Source organism: Mytilus galloprovincialis, chromosome 5 (genome assembly GCF_965363235.1).
Source record: "Mytilus galloprovincialis chromosome 5, xbMytGall1.hap1.1, whole genome shotgun sequence".
Classification (NCBI taxonomy): Eukaryota; Metazoa; Mollusca; class Bivalvia; order Mytilida; family Mytilidae; genus Mytilus; species Mytilus galloprovincialis.
Window position 1 is genome coordinate 59,802,613 of NC_134842.1, and position 19,897 is coordinate 59,822,509.

Genomic DNA, 19,897 nt, shown 5'->3' on the forward strand with positions numbered 1-19,897 from the left:
TGATTTGCATATCTTTGTAGAATATTAAGCATCACCTGAAGTTCTTCTGGATTTGAGCTCAGTAGTGTACATCATCAGCACACGTTGGTGCACCACAGTATATTGTGCCTAATATAAAGCCTAGGGAGTTTTCTTCCAGTTCTTTGAGAAGACCTTCAACAAATATTTTACTTTATTCCTCTATTGACATGTATTGCATCACCCCTTGTCCAAACCAATGAAATTCTCATTTTGTCACCAAGTACTTGGAATTCCATATAAATTGTTCATAATCATCTATGACACTGTTAATTAACGCAACCAAAGGCTTTGGTAATTTTTCCATTATTATTTCCCTTTAAAGAACCTCAACGTTTCACAGCAAAAAGTAAAGTTCACAACACAACAAATAGGCGAGTGACTTATTTCAAAAAGACGCTTAGTTAACGACTTTAATGCACCCACCTAACACACGGCTGTATTATATATCATTCGAAAGCTGTTAATCTGTACTTTCTGTTTTGCCCGGTCGTAAAAAAATCGTACGGTGCAATTTTTGTTAAATCAAGGTCAAAGGTATGAAAAAACATTCCAATTTTTGCGATTACTAAATAAAACGCCATTTTCTAATTCGTGTACCATAAAATAGTCCAAAAGATCATATGAACTTTATGGAACATGATACATAATATCCAAATCAAACAAAAAATAAGAGATTCGATGCTAAAAATTTCCCGAAAAATTGAAATTTATCACAAATCCTAAAAAAATGAAAAATTATTCAAAAAGCAAAATGTATCTTGGGGAATCGATATTTTTATGCTAAAAAATAGATAATTGTATATGTTTTAGGTCAAGGAATATTTGTTTTGTAATTTTAAGATGCAATTATTAATTATTGTTCATGGAACAGCCTTCTATTGAAGTATTTGCAGTTGCCCAAAAATCTGCCATCAGCAAATAGCGATCATTTAGTTAATCTATGTTAAAATAGCACATTGCTAATTGTGAATATCAGGGAGGAGAATGATTTTCCATAATAAAAGAAGGGGTATTTAAAGTAAGAAAAGAATATATGCGAGGTAATTGAGGTTAAAATATGTTTTTTACGAAGTCAAACTTTTTTACTTTTTGTAATCATGTTTAAATGCAAACATTACTTTGCGACTAAATCGTAGGCAACATTGAAATAAGTAACCTTGTTCAGAAACACTTGGTTGTTTAAAGCGGGATGTAAACGAACTAAATAAAATGCGGCTGCTTCTTGTTTAGTTTATAATCGTGTTATAGTAAGTAAAATTAAATGTGTTTAGAAGTTTAATCGCTTTCATTATTTGAATAAAAGATGCTTTGAGTATTTTCTACATAAGCTTTAAAAATACAAAATCATGTCATTGTGTATGTAAAACACTATAAGCAGTTGTGAAATAACAAAATGAAAAAGTTAAATACCCATCCTGACCTCATAAGATCATTCACTGTTTTAGGAGTGTTCGTTTTCATGGTATGCTGTCTTTTTTGGACTGTTGTTCGTCTCTTGGACTTTAACTTTATTTTGTTCATGGTTTTAATTAACTTTATTTGATTCATGGTTTGAGATGTTGATTGTCCCTTTGGTATTATTTTACTTTAAAGACATTAACTTGCAGTAATGAAAATCGGCCAAAAAATCCCCTCAAAGTAAAGTGAAGAAGATTAACGCAATAAGACAAATATCCGCGAAAATTACTTAATTTGCTCACGGTGATATATATATAGAACCAAATCGTTATCATGATACATGTAGCTACACTGATCTGTAATTTTTAAACCTTTTACTACTTGAATAGTGACGAAATATATCAAAGGGACATCAAACTCATAATTAAAAACGAACTGACAAAGCCGGGCAAAAAACGAACAAGACAAGCAACAGTATACAAAACATAACATATAAAACTACAGATTGAGTAACACAACGCCCCCCCCCCCCCAAAAAAAAAATGAGTGAACTCAGGGGCTCCCAAAGGGTAGGCAGATCATGTTCCACATGTGACACCCGTCTTAGTTTAAATATATTTATTTATAGTGGATTGGGAAACAAGTTTTTCAATTTAAATTAATCGCTTTCCACTTTGCGGGTGCGAGTGCTGCCTTATAGCGGCATTAGCCTGCTCTTTTTCGAAATCTACAAAGGTGTGTTTAACGTGCAAGAGATATGGCTCTCTTAACACGGGTCAGACCATACTCACAAATGGTGTCAAGGAAGAGCCGAAAATTCAGTCCCTGAAATTTTCATCACGGAACGGGAATCGAACCAGGAACCTTTGTGTTAGTAGTCCGATGCACTAACCACCACACCACGGCTCTCTTTAACCCGTCTTGTGGCTCATTTATTTCTTAACTCGGTGCCAAGCCTTATTCGGTTGGTGACATTCACGGCAGAAATGACGGCAATTTGGTTACGTCGATGGAACTTATTAGTCGTCATCTGGCGAAACGGATAGCTCATAATTGTCAACCAACTCGTAGTGGCGTCCATGAAATTTTCAAAGGGATGATTTCAACTTTGCATTTGAACTCTGGTTTCAAACATGTTTAAACCACCATTTTTCTTCAAATGTCTTGTACCAAGTCAGGCATATGGCAATTGGTATCGAATAATCTGTTTCTTTGTATGTTGGCGTTTGTTTTTGTAGCAGTTCTGTGTTTCTGTTATATCGTTGTGTTCCTCTTATAGTTGATGCGTTTTCCTAGTTTTTGCTTTGTGACCCGGATTTATTTCAGTTACTAGTAAATCGATTGATGACTATTGAATAACGGTATACTATAGTAAGTTGCCTTTATTTCAGAAGAGTTGAGGCTCAATGAAATCGGTCTCCTCCTTTAGTAGTATAGATATGCAGGCGTTGCTATAATGTTGTTACATAGAAATGAAAAGTTTATAATTTGGTAGTAAGGGGTGTTTTTTTGCGTTGTTTTATGCTCATCTCTTTTGTCGTAAAACTTGTTCTCAACCAACCCTCATCATCGATTTCAAGATACGTGATAGAGTAAACTATATCTGTTGAGTCTTTTATTTTCAATTTCAATGGAAAATACGAGTCCAACATTGTCACAAATTTTGCACTATTCAGTGAGATGACATCATCTATATAATTGAAAGTGAAGTTTCAATATAATGATAGCTTCTTTTCAGTCGTCATCAGAAACTCTTGCATGAAGTCATCCTCGTATGAAAAATGAACTAGTCATTCAAGCTAAAGACAAGAAGTATTCTAGTTGTATTCAATAGGATCGCAGCGGTTCCTGTCGTACGTGATAGCCAGTAAAACAAATGAGAAGGTAGGAATGTGAATTTTCAATGACGTTTATATTATTATATAAAAGACATACGTGTATCTTAAAACGAAGAAAGATTATCAAAAATTGACAAGAGAGACCGAGAAAAAAATTTGCCTACAATGCCGTAACAGCGACATTACACAGCTGTTTGCCGTGACCAGGATTCGAACCTGGGTTGTCGCGGCCACAACGCGAAGTACGAACCACTATACGATCACGGCTATGACTTGCAGACAGAAATTGGGTATTTAAAATTAAGGCTGATTTTAACACGTTGTCTGTATCTTTTTGGTAAAATCACTTTTCATACAAAATTTTATCGCGATGTATGGAACGAGTGCAATCGGGCTATTCAAAAGGGATTCTGCTCCATCTTATACATTTTTTCAACCGTCTGACTGCTCTTTTGTTTTTGTTGGCATGGTGAAAGGGTTTAACTTATTTTTTATCTTTGTATGAGATACCCATTAGGGTCGATAGGTACCGTGTCCGACGGTAGTCAAGGTCGTTAAATATTCTGAATACAAAAAAGTGAATATTTTTCTGACATTGACCTTATACATGCTGCGTGTTTGTGTGTGTATGTATCTTGTTTTTGTTTCGCCGGTATTTTTTTTTTTTACACTGGAGCACCATTTCAGATTTTGAAGAAGAAAAAAAAGCATGAAATCGACATTGCACGAAATATTCATATGTTACTATGTAAAGACAAGAAGTGTTCTAGTTGTATTCAATAGGATCGCAGCGGTTCCTGCCGTACGTGATAGCCAGTAAAACAAATGAGAAGGTAGGAATGTGAATTTTCAATGACGTTGATATTATTATATAAAAGACATACGTGTATCTTAAAACGAAGAAAGATTATCAAAAATTGACAAGAGAGACCGAGAAAAAAATTTGCCTACAATGCCGTAACAGCGACATTACACAGCTGTTTGCCGTGACCAGGATTCGAACCTGGGTTGTCGCGGCCACAACGCGAAGTACTAACCACTATACTTTTTTTTTTTTTATATCATTAAAATTATTTATTTACTATTTACATAAAAACACCAAGAGACAAACCTCTTTGGTGCCATCTTTGGTATGTACAGAGTTGTTAGTATTAACCTTTTTGTTAGTAATGATTTCCATCTAGATATATTTTTTAAAAGACAAGTGTTTAAAAATTATAAAACAATGATAATTAATTCAATGTATACCCAAAGAGAGATAACTCTAATGTTTTCTCAAAAGTCAAACACACCTTTTTGACATTAATTTTTCGGACATTTTTCCTTTTTCCCTTCTTTTTCCAAAATTGTAAAGTTCTTTTAACGGTTCAAGATAAAATATTCAGAAACTGCTAGTTAACAATTGTAATCAGTTTGAAATAGATTTCATGTGTTTAAAAAAATAAAATTATTTTGTCGTTTTCAATACGCAGTAAGGAATTATTGCGTAAAAAATATTTATCGAAGATCTGTTGTTGATGTTTTATTTTGTAATAAGTGTATGCATATTCTATGTATTTACTAATTGTAAATTTGAATAGTCTCACTGTGTCTATTTCTTTGTCATGAAACACTTTAAGATTGCGTGTTTTGAAGATGCATAATCTAGCTATACTCAGAAAAAAGTTCAAAAAATATGTGTTCACAATCTTTGAACTACCAAGGTACCCAAATATCATCAGTTCCTCATAATTTATCATATTCACAACATCAGGGGGGTAATCAATAAAAATGTTATGTAACATATCTTTCAGAAAGTTATGTATCGGGGTCAACTTCGGACAGAAGGCAAACAGGTGTAACAAGTTAACTAACCACTATACGATCACGGCTATGACTTGCAGACAGAATGGATGTGGCAAAAATTGGGTATTCAAAATTAAGGCTGATTTTAACACGTTGTCGGTATCTTTTTGGTAAAATCACTTTTCATACAAAATTTTATCGCGATGTATGGAAGGAGTGCAATCGGGCTATTCAAAAGGGATTCTGCTCCATCTTATACATTTTTTCAACCGTCTGACTGCTCTTTTGTTTTTGTTGGCATGGTGAAAGGGTTTAACTTATTTTTTATCTTTGTATGAGATACCCATTAGGGTCGATAGGTACCGTGTCCGACGGTAGTCAAGGTCGTTAAATATTTTGAATACAAAAAAGTGAATATTTTTCTGACATTGACCTTATACATGCTGCGTGTTTGTGTGTGTATGTATCTTGTTTTTGTTTCGCCGGTATTTTTTTTTTTTACACTGGAGCACCATTTCAGATTTTGAAGAAGAAAAAAAAGCATGAAATCGACATTGCACGAAATATTCATATGTTACTATGTAAAGACAAGAAGTGTTCTAGTTGTATTCAATAGGATCGCAGCGGTTCCTGCCGTACGTGATAGCCAGTAAAACAAATGAGAAGGTAGGAATGTGAATTGTCAATGACGTTTATATTATTATATAAAAGACATACGTGTATCTTAAAACGAAGAAAGATTATCAAAAATTGACAAGAGAGACCGAGAAAAAAATTTGCCTACAATGCCGTAACAGCGACATTACACAGCTGTTTGCCGTGACCAGAATTCGAACCTGGGTTGTCGCGGCCACAACGCGAAGTACTATACGATCACGGCTATGACTTGCAGACAGAATGGATGTGGCAAAAATTGGGTATTTAAAATAAAGGCTGATTTTAACACGTTGTCGGTATCTTTTTGGTAAAATCACTTTTCATACAAAATTTTATCGCGATGTATGGAACGAGTGCAATCGGGCTATTCAAAAGGGATTCTGCTCCATCTTATACATTTTTTCAACCGTCTGACTGCTCTTTTGTTTTTGTTGGCATGGTGAAAGGGTTTAACTTATTTTTTATCTTTGTATGAGATACCCATTAGGGTCGATAGGTACCGTGTCCGACGGTAGTCAAGGTCGTTCAAATATTCTGAATACAAAAAAGTGAATATTTTTCTGACATTGACCTTATACATGCTGCGTGTTTGTGTGTGTATGTATCTTGTTTTTTGTTTCGCCGGTATTTTTTTTTTTTACACTGGAGCACCATTTCAGATTTTGAAGAAGAAAAAAAAGCATGAAATCGACATTGCACGAAATATTCATATGTTACTATGTAAAGACAAGAAGTGTTCTAGTTGTATTCAATAGGATCGCAGCGGTTCCTGCCGTACGTGATAGCCAGTAAAACAAATGAGAAGGTAGGAATGTGAATTTTCAATGACGTTTATATTATTATATAAAAGACATACGTGTATCTTAAAACGAAGAAAGATTATCAAAAATTGACAAGAGAGACCGAGAAAAAAATTTGCCTACAATGCCGTAACAGCGACATTACACAGCTGTTTGCCGTGACCAGGATTCGAACCTGGGTTGTCGCGGCCACAACGCGAAGTACTAACCACTATACGATCACGTCTATGACTTGCAGACAGAATGGATGTGGCAAAAATTGGGTATTTAAAATTAAGGCTGATTTTAACACGTTGTCGGTATCTTTTTGGTAAAATCACTTTTCATACAAAATTTTATCGCGATGTATGGAACGAGTGCAATCGGGCTATTCAAAAGGGATTCTGCTCCATCTTATACATTTTTTCAACCGTCTGACTGCTCTTTTGTTTTTGTTGGCATGGTGAAAGGGTTTAACTTATTTTTTATCTTTGTATGAGATACCCATTAGGGTCGATAGGTACCGTGTCCGACGGTAGTCAAGGTCGTTAAATATTCTGAATACAAAAAAGTGAATATTTTTCTGACATTGACCTTATACATGCTGCGTGTTTGTGTGTGTATGTATCTTGTTTTTGTTACGCCGGTATTTTTTTTTTTACACTGGAGCACCATTTCAGATTTTGAAGAAGAAAAAAAAGCATGAAATCGACATTGCACGAAATATTCATATGTTACTATGTAAAGACAAGAAGTGTTCTAGTTGTATTCAATAGGATCGCAGCGGTTCCTGCCGTACGTGATAGCCAGTAAAACAAATGAGAAGGTAGGAATGTGAATTGTCAATGACGTTTATATTATTATATAAAAGACATACGTGTATCTTAAAACGAAGAAAGATGATCAAAAATTGACAAGAGAGACCGAGAAAAAAATTTGCCTACAATGCCGTAACAGCGACATTACACAGCTGTTTGCCGTGACCAGGATTCGAACCTGGGTTGTCGCGGCCACAACGCGAAGTACTAACCACTATACTTTTTTTCTCTTGATAAAATTTTATTCAGATAATACATATAAAAAGAATAATCAGGCTATACTCCTGAAAATTCACATTATCACAATATAAGCTTGTACGATTACAACTTCAATCATATGTAATATATTCACAATTAATAACACATGATAATTATCACACTAGAAATCAATTTGAATTTGATTGTCTCTAATAATTAATTCTGGATTATTTTCACTATAATACTTTTCAAATAATTGTAGCGCATTGTTGCGTTTATAATGTTCATAAGCATAGTTCACATTTTTAACCAGAGTAGACTTAAAGTATTGTTCTATGTCTATAATCTTATTTTCTAACATTGCAATGTTTCGTCTTTTTACAATACAAAATCTTCTTATTGCTAATACACTATTTACAAAATAGTAATTAATATATTTATTTTGTTTTGTCAAACCAAACATACACATGAACTCAAAACTAAGGTCATTTATATAACTGCCTGAACTCTTATACAAAATATTGTGTAAAAAATTCTTTACAAAATCATTGAAGCGAGTTAACATCGTACACTCTAAAATCAGGTGATTCAAATTCTCAGGTAGAGTTGAGCAAATAGGACAAAGTGAGTCCTTTGTAATACGACATTTAAATAGCCTTTCTTTTGTAAATATAATACGGTGAAAAACTTTAAATGCCACCTCGCGACAATCGCTTTGTAAAAAAGAAAAATTCATGATTTTCTGGATCTTTCTCAGGTCAAAATCTGCGTACATCAAACGCCATCGTGATACAGATTTAGGTTCTCTAGAAAGCTTTGATACAAGCATTCGATAATAAAAATTCGTCGTGGATGGAAGTGAACAAATTTGGACGCCATCTTTAATCATGGGTTTTAACACAGGAGTTTTACTAACATGCACATTTGCTTCAACTAGCACTTTATACTCATCAGGTATTGTTTCTAACACATTTCTAACTGCATGTAACATTTTATTTTCCGAAACTTCCGGAAATTTTTCTAATACAATCTCTTGAATATAACTTTCTTTCAAGAAACCTGGTTTACATTCATATGCGATGTCTTTTATTTTACATACACCTGCTTCAATAAATGTCTTAAGATATAACATTTTATTACCATTTGTAATATTTGGATTTAGAAAAAGCGGAATATCAAAAACATTTTCTGAATTAACTTCAATATCTACATTTTCACAAATACTTTGCCATGACAAAATCAGACTTTGATAAAATTCTGGTAATGCATCTATTTTTCTATTTCGGAGATCACAGAATAAAATTTCAATTCCAAGATTCATATTTTCAAACTTAGAAAAGAAATAAAGACAAGTTTGTTTCCATATAGCACAGTAGTTTTCATCCAACAGTCTACTCAAATATTTTAATCTAAAAGCATACATTTTCTGCATAATATCAGGAAAATTCAATCCTCCGTCAACTACTTTATTGATAATAACCTCATATGCTACAAGAGGAGGTTTATTATTCCATAAAAATTCTAAACATTTCTTTTTTATAAGTATGCAATACTTTTCAGGTATATTTACAACCATTAATGTATACCACAGTTTACTCATAAGTAAGGCACTAATAACACTTACTCTTCCATGAAGAGTTAAATGCCTCATTTTCCAAAAATTCAGGAGTTTTGTAATTGATTGTACTTTACCTTCCCAATTCAATTTTTCACATAATGTTTTATTTTTTCCCACCCATATTCCTAATAACTGTAAGACTTCATCACATTCTTTTATTTTCCAAATTTTTAAATCATTTGAACAAATTTTCCCTTTTCCAAGTGCTAAAACTTCTGATTTTTCTTTATTCAATTTTGCACCCGATGCTTTTTCGTACAATTCTAGTACCCGAAATGTTTCACTAACTGAATTTTTGTCCACTAAGGTCAAAGTTGTATCGTCAGCATGTACAAAAACCTTTTCTTCAACATTTGTATTTGGTATTACAACACCTCTTATCTCACAATTTTTCTTAATAGCAATACTCAATGGTTCTGCTAACAAAACATATAACAGAGCCGAAATGGGACACCCCTGTTTGACAGAGTTTTTCAATCTAAAGTATGGAGTCAAAAATCCATTACATTTAACTGAACTAAAAATGTTGGTGTAAAATATTTTTATCCATTTTTTGAATTTATTACCAAATCCAAATTTATCCAAAACTGCAAAAAGATACTCGTGTCCAGCTCTGTCAAATGCTTTTTCTTGATCTAATTTTAATAAATAACATTCTATATCATCCATTTCTACGAAATCCATAAAATTCCTAACACTAACAACTGTATCAGATATATCTTTTCCTAGAATACAACAGCTTTGATTTGGTGAAATAACTTTTGGTAGTACATACTTAAATCTATTTGCCATTACTCTGGCAAGTATTTTGTAGTCAACATTCAACAAGCTAATTGGCCTAAAGTTTTTCAAATCTGATTGATCACCTTTGTTTTTAAAAATTATATTTATATTCCCATATCTCATAGATCTAGATAATTCTTCATTTTCCTCAATACTTTGATAAATATAGAGTAATACATGCTTTAATTCATTGAAAAAATACAAATAAAATTCTGCAGTTATACCATCTGGTCCAGGTGTTTTCCCTTTTTTCATACCTTTTAAGGATTTTTCAATTTCCTCAATACTAATTTCATCATCACACATTTCTACATCTTCATCATCAATTTTTACATTAACATTATTCAATAATTCATCAACTGAATGCATATCAATACTAACACAAGAAAACAAATGTTTATAATAATCATGTATAACATCAAGTAAATCATTTGTTTCTGTAACAATTTTCCCATCACAATCTTTTATTTCACTTATCACATTCTTATTCTGTCGATACTTTTCTAATTTCAAAAAATATGCAGTATTTCTATCACTTTCTAAAGCCCACTGTGACTTTGATCTTAAAATTGCACCTTGACATTTGTATGTTTCAATATCTTCTAATTGCGTTTGCAATTCTAAAAATTGTTCACTGTCTATCTGAATACCATTTGCAGATTTTACTGATAATTCTTGAATTTTATTCTGCAATTTATAATATTCCCTGTTTAAATCTTTTTGCTTTTCTTTGCCATAAATTTGGCTTAATCTTTTAATTGTAAATTTTAAATTATCCCACCAAATTAAGGGATTTGACACATAAAAATCTGACCCAATTTCATTTGCAAATAATCTCTTCATTTTATCAATAAATAACTCATCTTGTAAAAATGAATTATTAAAAACCCACACACCTGGACCTCTTTCTACATTACAAAAATCTATCTTCATGCTGACGATACTATGATCACTAAAACTAGTATCCTTATAATGAATATTCTTAATACAAGATTTTAAATCTAATGACACTAGAAAATAGTCTATTCTGCTTTGGGTTAAAAACCCTTGTACAACTTGTTTTCTAGAAAAAACTTTTGTATTAACATTTCTATTTCTCCAAATATCATATACATTTGTAATTCTTTTTCTTGCATAAAATTACATAAGGATTTTACAGCCTTATCATTACAATGCATGGTTTTACCACTCTTATCCAAACTTGATAATGTAGTATTAAAATCTCCAGCAACTAATACATATTTTCCTTTACTAATTTTTTGTTTACACTTTAAGAAAAACTCATATCTTTCATTTACATTATTTGGTGCATATATATTATAAATGTCAATTAATTTATCATTAATTGTCCCTTTTATATGAATAAATCTTCCATTATCATTTTCCACTTCTAAAAAAATGTTTTTTAATTTCTTACTAACAAGAATAGCAACACCTTGACGGTTATTACCACTATTACTATAAAAAATATCTCCATCCCAAATAGTTTTATCTCTTTTAATTCTTTCTACAAACAAATCATTCCAAAATGTTTCTTGTAAACATATAATATCATAAAATCTTTCATTACACAATGAAAAAATACAATTCCTCTTATTGCTATCACAAAGTCCGTTACAATTAAGACTTATAACATTAAACATAGCCATTACTATAAAAAATATATTGAATATTATATAATATTTACAATCCATTTTTATTTGTTTCTATTTTTTTTTTTGATGTGCCAACATAGCAGCTCTTACATTAACCTTAACTTTCAATGACTTTCGTCTTGCATTTTTTTTAAATATATTTTTGCATTTGTCTTCTACACTAGCCCACTCACTTTCTTCATCAGTCAATGGGTCAGTGTCCATACTTATTTCATCTAATTCATCAAATACACCATCATCTCCTCCCTGGCTGCATTTTTGTTCCAGAGAGGGGATGTTACTAATTTTCTCATCATTAACATTTGTTTCACATGAAACATTTTCATTCATAATTTCATTTGTACTTAACAATACATTACATTTACTAATATTGCTATTAACAGTTACAATATGTCCTTCTGAAATCTGCTCACTGTCTTTATTCGTCATCTCGGTCGCGATCTTTGTCTTTACACCATTGTCGGTCGCGATCTTTGTCTGTTCACTATTGTCAGTCGCGATCTTTGTCTTTTCATCATTTTCGGACGCGTTATCAACGGTCTCTGTTACATCATCTGCCATGGCTTCATCAGCGTCTGTATATTCATCATCATCATCTTCATCTCCATTACCAATACCATCACCAATTGCTCCATCTCCATTACCATTATCATTTCTGTTAACGTCATCTCCATTCCAATCCTCACCATTAGCTTCTATATCATCACACATGATATCACTTGTGTGTACATCGGCAACAACTTTTACCACCTTTGACTTTTTCACATCATCACTGGTTCCCTGTTCCGAACTTATGACTGAGGGACCAACATCTAACGTATTCCCACTAATCAAGTCATTTTCACTTTCTTTTAATTCTGTATTGTTTTCTTCACTACTGGTGATAATTTCTTGGTATTTTCTTTTGTGGTCCGAAACTCTGCCCCAAGGTGTTTTTCTTTTTCCTTCGGGTATATGACCAAATCCTTCTCCGAAATAACGCTTCCTCGTTAAACAATCGCAATCACTGTATGGCCTTAGGCAATTCTTACACTTATTCTCTAAACAGTTTTTACTAATATGTCCTTGTTGACCACATTTAAAACATTTAAATTCTGGACAATCTTTGTATAAATGTTCAGCACTATAACAACCCGAACAAACTTTGACCTGGTCATTATGAATAACCCTATAATATGCTGTTTCCTTCCCGCTAACTGTAAATTTCATAGAATACGGTATTGAGGCAAGTGTAGGTGGTAATTTTACTTTAAAAACCCTAGTACCATCATATACATTCGATCTACTGCTCATTTTTCTTTTCCTAATGTCAGTTACTATTTCAACACCCATTCTATCAAATCTATCAATTATTTCTTCATCTGTTACGTACATGCTCATATTGAAAATTGACACAATTCTAAATGTGTAATTTTTGATTTTATAAAAATGGATAATTACCACGTGAATCACTGTTTACATTTACTCGGAAGAAATTGTTCCGAGTATTCCTTATTTTGATTGGTCAATTGTTACCTGGATACAGGACGCTCTTATATATGAGCCAGTCCATGCGAAAAGGTACAAAAAGTCCTTTTGGTAAACTTTACAGGACACGTTATCAAAATTTGTTATAGTATTTTTGAAAAACGATTTTATCCGAAAAAAAATTACATAAATGTAACCATTCATAAGATTGTCAATTCTATCCCGAATTTGTCAACTATAACCGAAAAAGACGTAGAAATATCTGAATTTTTGGTATTTGAGCAAGTGTAAAATCATTTGTTCCCCGGACTAATGCTATACCGACCAGAAACTACAAAAAATTATGACACTACAGAGACAAAAGTCAATAATTTCCGTCAGTTCTACAGGTTTAAAGAAAGAAAGACAACATTAAAACATGAGGGAAAATGCAAAAACTATGACATCTTGTGTTTTAGAAATTGAAATTTAAGTTAAGTTAAGTTATTTAATATTATATAAATCAACCTTAGTTGCACGGGATTCGAACCGTTGCCCTGTTTGATTGCATTGATATCCGCATCGTAAGCGAGAGCCTTATCCCCACTGCTACCAGGTTTAACGTTATCAATTGGCAAATCAAGCCATTTAAACTGTACTTTGAAAATGATTGTAATATATGAAATAATTCACTAAAAATCTTGATAAAACTAGGGGTGGGAGGGGGGGGGGGGGTCTCAACACTCGCAGGTGCGTGAAGCTCACAGCTTGATGATATGAGGGAAAGTAAATGTGTTTTATAAATCACAAGTCTACTACCAATAATTATGCACACTTTTTAGAATTTCGTAAATTTTTCGTTTTTGTACCTTTTCGCATGGACTGGCTCATATTTCTTTGTTTCGGGATTCGCGGTACATTTGAAATTTTTCATTGAAATTATTTACCCTCCCACCCGCCGCATACAACTGTGTTAGTTATGAATTTTAATGTATTTTGTGTACTTATTTATAAGATGTGCTTGTGTATACTGTGGCTAGCTCATGTGTTTATTCGAGCTGTTTGGATGAATATATTTATCATTTCTAATGACTAGACGCTATATTTGCGCTTTAACATTAACTTTACATGTTATATGTGACTGTCAGTGGTACAGTCGAGTGTTTGTCCTGTGCTGTGAAATATATCTGTTTGTCTTGTGTATATATTGTGCCGTAATAAAATTGAGTAACTTTTGAAATTTTTCATTGAAATTATTTACATGAGTAGCGCTAACCAGGAATTCCGGGCAGTTTTACCCAGGCGTGTTAAGAAGAGTTTTAATTACAAAGTGTTCGATCAACTGGGATGCAGTCCGATGCACTTATAGGAGAATCGGAGGTTGGTGACGAGCTTGTGCAAGGTGCGACTGGTGGAAATGACAGTATGTCAAAGGCGGATTTTGAAGATCTGAAAGACCGTCTTTCGATTTATATGGATTCCGAGGAGTCGGACACTGATGAAGAAACAAAAGAATTGGTGAGGAAACTCAAGGAAGTTAAGAAGAAGGAGAAAGTAATGAAGAACAAGAAGAGAAAGGTGGAATTACGACAGGAAATAGAGAAGAGAATGAAGGAATTGGAGGAGTTGGAGGAGCTCGAGTTAAAAGGGGCTTCTAAGCCGAAGAAGGAGAAACTCGGCAGAAGGTGGAACAGTCCAAGAAGGGAAAAGATAAAGGAAAAAGCAAAGATACAGATAAAGGTAAAGGTAAAGATAAAGACAAAGACTCAGTTAAAGATAGCAAAGGTGATGAACTTTCTAATTGAAATATTAAACATTTGAGAAAAGATACAAAGACTAAGAAAATTGTAGATAAACATATGAAACAAATGCTAGCCACAGAGTCTAACTCAGAGTCTGATTCTTCTATAAGTAGTAGTTCAAGTTCTGATAGTAGTACGGATAGTGGGTCAGAGCCAAATTTTTTGTCTAGTTCTGATTCTGATAGTGAAACTACTCATAAAAAGAAAAATAAGCATAAGAAAAAGAAGGTCAGATCAGGTATCAAAGATAGACCCCATGATAAAGTTAAAATTAAGATGAACTGGCCTCAATCTGAGCTTAAATATGAGTTTACAAATAGAAAGGCTGTGGAGTTTAGACAGCTAACTATGAGCCAGTTTTGTGCTGGAGAACTAGAAATTATAAGGCATTGTAAAATTAGTAAAAAAGAAAGAGAAGGTAGATTATCATTGTTGAACAAAATTTGTTATTATGCTAGTGAATTTGAATGGTCTGTACTGTTAAATTTTTATGCAGCATGGGTAAAGCTGATTGAAAAAGGTGAGAATGTATGGTCTGATGATACTTCTCTGTTAGAGGTTAGAATGTTAATAGGAAAGAAAGTTTTGAATAAAACAGCAAGTAAATATTCAGATAAATCGTCTGAAAAGAATTTTGATAGAAAAGTTTGGTATTGTCCTTTGTATCAGAGAAATAAATGTAATATTTCGAAGGATGGACATAATTTGGATATTGCAGGCAAAAGTAGATTTGTACAGCACATTTGTGCCACATGTTTAAGGGAGGATAAGGCTAAAATGAAACATCCAGAGAGCTCATCGGCTTGTCCTCATATGCCATGACTAGAATTAGAAAAAGCTGTTAATAGCATTGGGAATTTTAATTCAAAAGTGATAGATACTTTTTATCCTGAATGGTTACTGTTAGATTCAAATAAGGACAAAATATTGATTGAGAAAGGTGAATTCTCTAAGTCAATGGAGGTTTCTAAAACTGATACTTGTACAGTTAATAATGATAATTATAGAATTTCTAGTAAAAGGGTGGTAAATAAATCTTTACCAGTTCAATCAGCTTTGAATTTAAACATTGATGAATTTTGTCATAAACACAAAAAGTGTTTAATTTGTGATTTGAATGTTAATTCTTTAGATTTGCAGTATTTTGTGGATATTCAGAGAGAAATTAAATTGTCAGGTTTACCGAATTATCAAGGTTGTAGAATACCAGTTTTTTCAAAGTTAAAAATAGAATTTTTTAGATCTATGTTAGTTGATTATAATGATCACATTTTGTGTGACTTATTAGAATTTGGTTTTCCTATTGGTTATACAGCAGGTGATATAGTAGATATCAAAAAGCCGCGTAATCATAGCGGGGCCAGAGATTTTCCAGATTTCATTTTGAAGTATTTGAAAAAGGAGTTAGAATATAAAGCTGTTATTGGGCCTTTAAAAGTGAACCCTTTTATATATTCTTCATTAGTGTTATCTCCTTTAAATTCAGTTCCAAAGAGTACACCAGGTGAAAGAAGGGTAATACTAGATTTAAGTTTTCCTTCTGAAAATTGTATTAATGCAGGTATTGATAAAGATATTTATTTGGGTGAGTCAGTTAATTTGACTTATCCATCTGTAGATGATTTTGTTAATCTTATTAAGTTAAAAGGTAGAAATTGTGGTATTTTTAAGAGGGACTTGAAGCGGGCTTATCGCCAAATTCCAATTGATCCTGGAGATATTAATTTTGTTGGATTTCATTGGAAAAATCACATTTTTGTAGATAGAGTTTTAAGTATGGGACTTAGGTCATCAGCTCATATTTGCCAGAGAGTGACTTCATCTGTAGTTTACATGATGAAGCAGTCTGGTTATTTATTATTAAATTATTTAGATGATTTTGCTGGAGCAGAAAAATCAGAAGATGCAAATGTTGTATTTGATTTATTAGGTAGACTTTTAGACAGTTGTGGTCTTGAAGAATCAGTGGAGAAGGCGAGCTCTCCAAGTACGGTTATGACATTTTTAGGAGTGAAATTTGACACTTCGGAACTTACAATTTCAGTAACAACTGAGAGAGTGGAAGAGATTTTATTGTTGGTAAAGACTTGGTTAAATTTACTGGTTGCTACAGTTAAACAGTTACAGTCATTGTTAGGTAAATTACATTTTGTATCTAACTGTGTAAGACCAGGAAGGCTTTTTGTTTCTAGGTTGCTTACTTGGCTTCGTAGTTTACCAGATGACAAATGTGACCATATTATTCCTTTGTATATAAGGAAAGATTTATTTTGGTGGTATCATTTTTTAAAGTCTTACAATGGTGTTTCTATGATGGCTTTAGAGGATTGGTCTCAGCCAGATGAAATATTGGAGACGGATGCTACTTTGAGTGGTTGTGGAGGTTGGTTTCTTGAAAAAAGAGAGTTTTTTCATGTTCAATTTCCTTCCTTTTTGATGGATTTGAATTTACATATAAATCAATTTGAATTGATTGCTTTGATGATTTGTGTTAAAGTATGGAGTGTGCATTTTGTAAATAGAAAGATTTTAGTGAGATGTGATAATCAATCTACGGTGTTGGTTTTGAATTCTGGTTGTACTAGAGATGCATATATGCAATGTTGTTTAAGAGAAATTTTGTTTTATGCTGCAAAGTATAATTTTGAAATTAAGGCTGTTCATTTTCCTGGAGTTGAAAATAGAACAGCAGATATTTTGTCAAGATGGCATTCTGATTCAAGATTTGAAGACTTATTTTATGATTTGCCTGTTGTGAGATTAGGTAAATGTTTTGAGAAATTTGTCTATTCAGGTCTTTTTCAGTTTACTCATGATTGGTAATTTATTGTAGATTTACAGCTGAATTTGTTGAAAGTGGATCAACAGACATCGTGCAAGTCAGCCTTTGCTCATGGCACTTTTGAAAACATTAAAGTTCAGTGGAGGACTTTTTTAACATTTTGTATTTATTTTGGTTTTAAATTTTTACCAGCATCTTTGAATACTGTGTGTTTGTATGCTCAATTTTTGAGCAGGTCTTTTAAATCAGTGAATTCTATTAAAAATTATTTAAATGGAGTAAGATTATTGCATTTATACAATGATTTGGAGTTTCCTTATTTACAAAGTTTTTCGTTAAAACTTACATTGAAAGGTTTACAGAGATTAAATCCTTATTTACCAAGGAAAGCGCTCCCTATAACTCCTTTGATTTTAAAACAAATTTATGAGTTTATGGATTTAGATGACACTCAGGATAAGACTTTCTGGAGTTTGTTTTTGTTAGCCTTTTTTATGATGAGTAGAAAATCTAATCTTGTTCCAAATTCAGAAAAAGAATTTGATGAAAATAAGCAATTATGTAGAGGGGATATTATTATTGAGAATGATGTTTTAATAATTATTTTGAAATGGTCTAAAACAATTCAGTTTGGACAAAGAAAGTTGAGAATTCCCATTTCTAGTATTCAGGGAAGTATTTTATGTCCGGTTAATGCATACAAGAATATGATCAAAGCTATTCCTGCGGTTAAAAAGGATCCTGCATTTTGTAAAGTTAAAAAGGGGCGCATTCTACCCATTACTTATAAAGAGTATCAAAATAAGCTTCGATATTTAATACAAAAAACAGGTCGTAACTCTTTATTTTACTCTACTCATAGTTTTAGAAGAGGGGGGGCAACTTTAGCTTTTGATGCTGAGGTTTCTACGGAATTAATTCAACTTCATGGAGATTGGCATAGTGATGCTTATAAAAAGTATTTAGAATTTACTTTGGAACAGAAACTTCAAGTTTCGCAAATGATGTCGAAGAGTGTTTCCTTGTTAGGTTACTAATTTATATCGTTTCTTTGTAGAACCAGGAACTTTTCTGATAGTGTCAGACTCAATCGCAAAATATGTGAAGCTTGAGAATGCGGATGTTTATGCGTTTCGGGGGGCTTCCATTGGAGAAATAACCTATCAGCTTAACAAGAACAAGGGGAGTATTTATGGAGGTTATAAATGTTTAGTTATTCATTGTGGTACCAATGATATTCATATTTTATCTATTGATCAGTTTAAGTCTGCCTATTGTAATTTAATTTCTACCGCCAAGTTGTTGTTTCCTTCTATGGTTATTGCTTTGTCTGGTATTCTTCCTCGTCCTGTTGATTTTGAGGAAACGGGTCAAAAGATAAAGGATGTTAATATGGCTTTGTTAAATTTATGTTTGAGTTATGAAGTCGAATTCATTCATTCGTATAGATATTTTTTGAAATGTGGAAAGCCAAAGGTGGAGCTATTTGCCTATAAAGATGGTGGGTTACATCTCAATTGTGAAGGTACAAGGCAGTTAGGTTTATATTTTAAAAGAAGGGTTGCTCATTTAATTTAGATAGGTTAACTTGTCATTTGAGATGAATTTCTCAAGTGGAGTTAAAGGATTAGATATGGTTTAATTTCATGTTTCTACCATACTTCCTTTGGGTTTTTTTTTTTTTTTTTTTTTTTTTAAGTTTATGGTTGATATTATTTCTTCCATACTAAAATTTGGATTATTTTTATTTTATTTTCCTTAATATGTATTGGTTTTATTTAAGATTGTTTGGTTAAGATGTAGTTAGGTTTATTTATATTAATATGTACTAATATTTTAATTTTATATTGCAGGTAAGGGACTCTTTTCAGTGAGTATTGTTCACACTGTTGGGTGCGGTTTCTTTTCATATGAGATATTGTTTCTTGTATGGAGAAAAGTTTATGTTCAGGGTTGATATTGTTTCTTCCTTGCTTGCTTTAATTATTTAGTTTTTGCTTGATATTATTTCTTGCATGCTAGATTAACAAGCTTAAATTGTGTATTGTTTATATGATAGTTAAAATTAATCTGCTTAATTCTTTGTTCAACACAGTTGTTTGTTTATTTTTTGGCGGCCGTTGGCTTGGCGGCTAGCTCATGTGTTTATTCGTATTATTCACACGAGCTGTTTGGATGAATATATTTATCATTTCTAATGGCTAGACGCTATATTTGCGCTTTAACATTAACTTTACATGTTATATGTGACTGTCAGTGGTACAGTCGAGTGTTTGTCCTGTGCTGTGAAATATATCTGTTTGTCTTGTGTATATAT

The 19,897-nt window shown here is 32.5% G+C and overlaps 1 protein-coding gene across 1 annotated transcript; it reads left to right on the forward strand.

Moving 5' to 3' along the window:
• The first annotated feature begins 14,251 nt into the window (after nt 1-14,251).
• LOC143074627 (uncharacterized) lies at nt 14,252-19,207 on the forward strand. Its single transcript, XM_076249993.1, has 2 exons — nt 14,252-14,781; nt 18,638-19,207. Exons 1-2 carry the CDS (start codon nt 14,344-14,346, stop codon nt 18,653-18,655), a joined length of 456 nt encoding a protein of 151 aa, XP_076106108.1. The 5' UTR covers nt 14,252-14,343; the 3' UTR covers nt 18,656-19,207.
• Nucleotides 19,208-19,897: the final 690 nt, after the last annotated feature.

What these genes read in the sequence shown, in the direction of transcription:
- LOC143074627 (XM_076249993.1), top strand. Translation starts at nt 14,344, where the DNA reads ATGCAGTCCGATGCACTTATAGGAGAATCGGAGGTTGGTGACGAGCTT.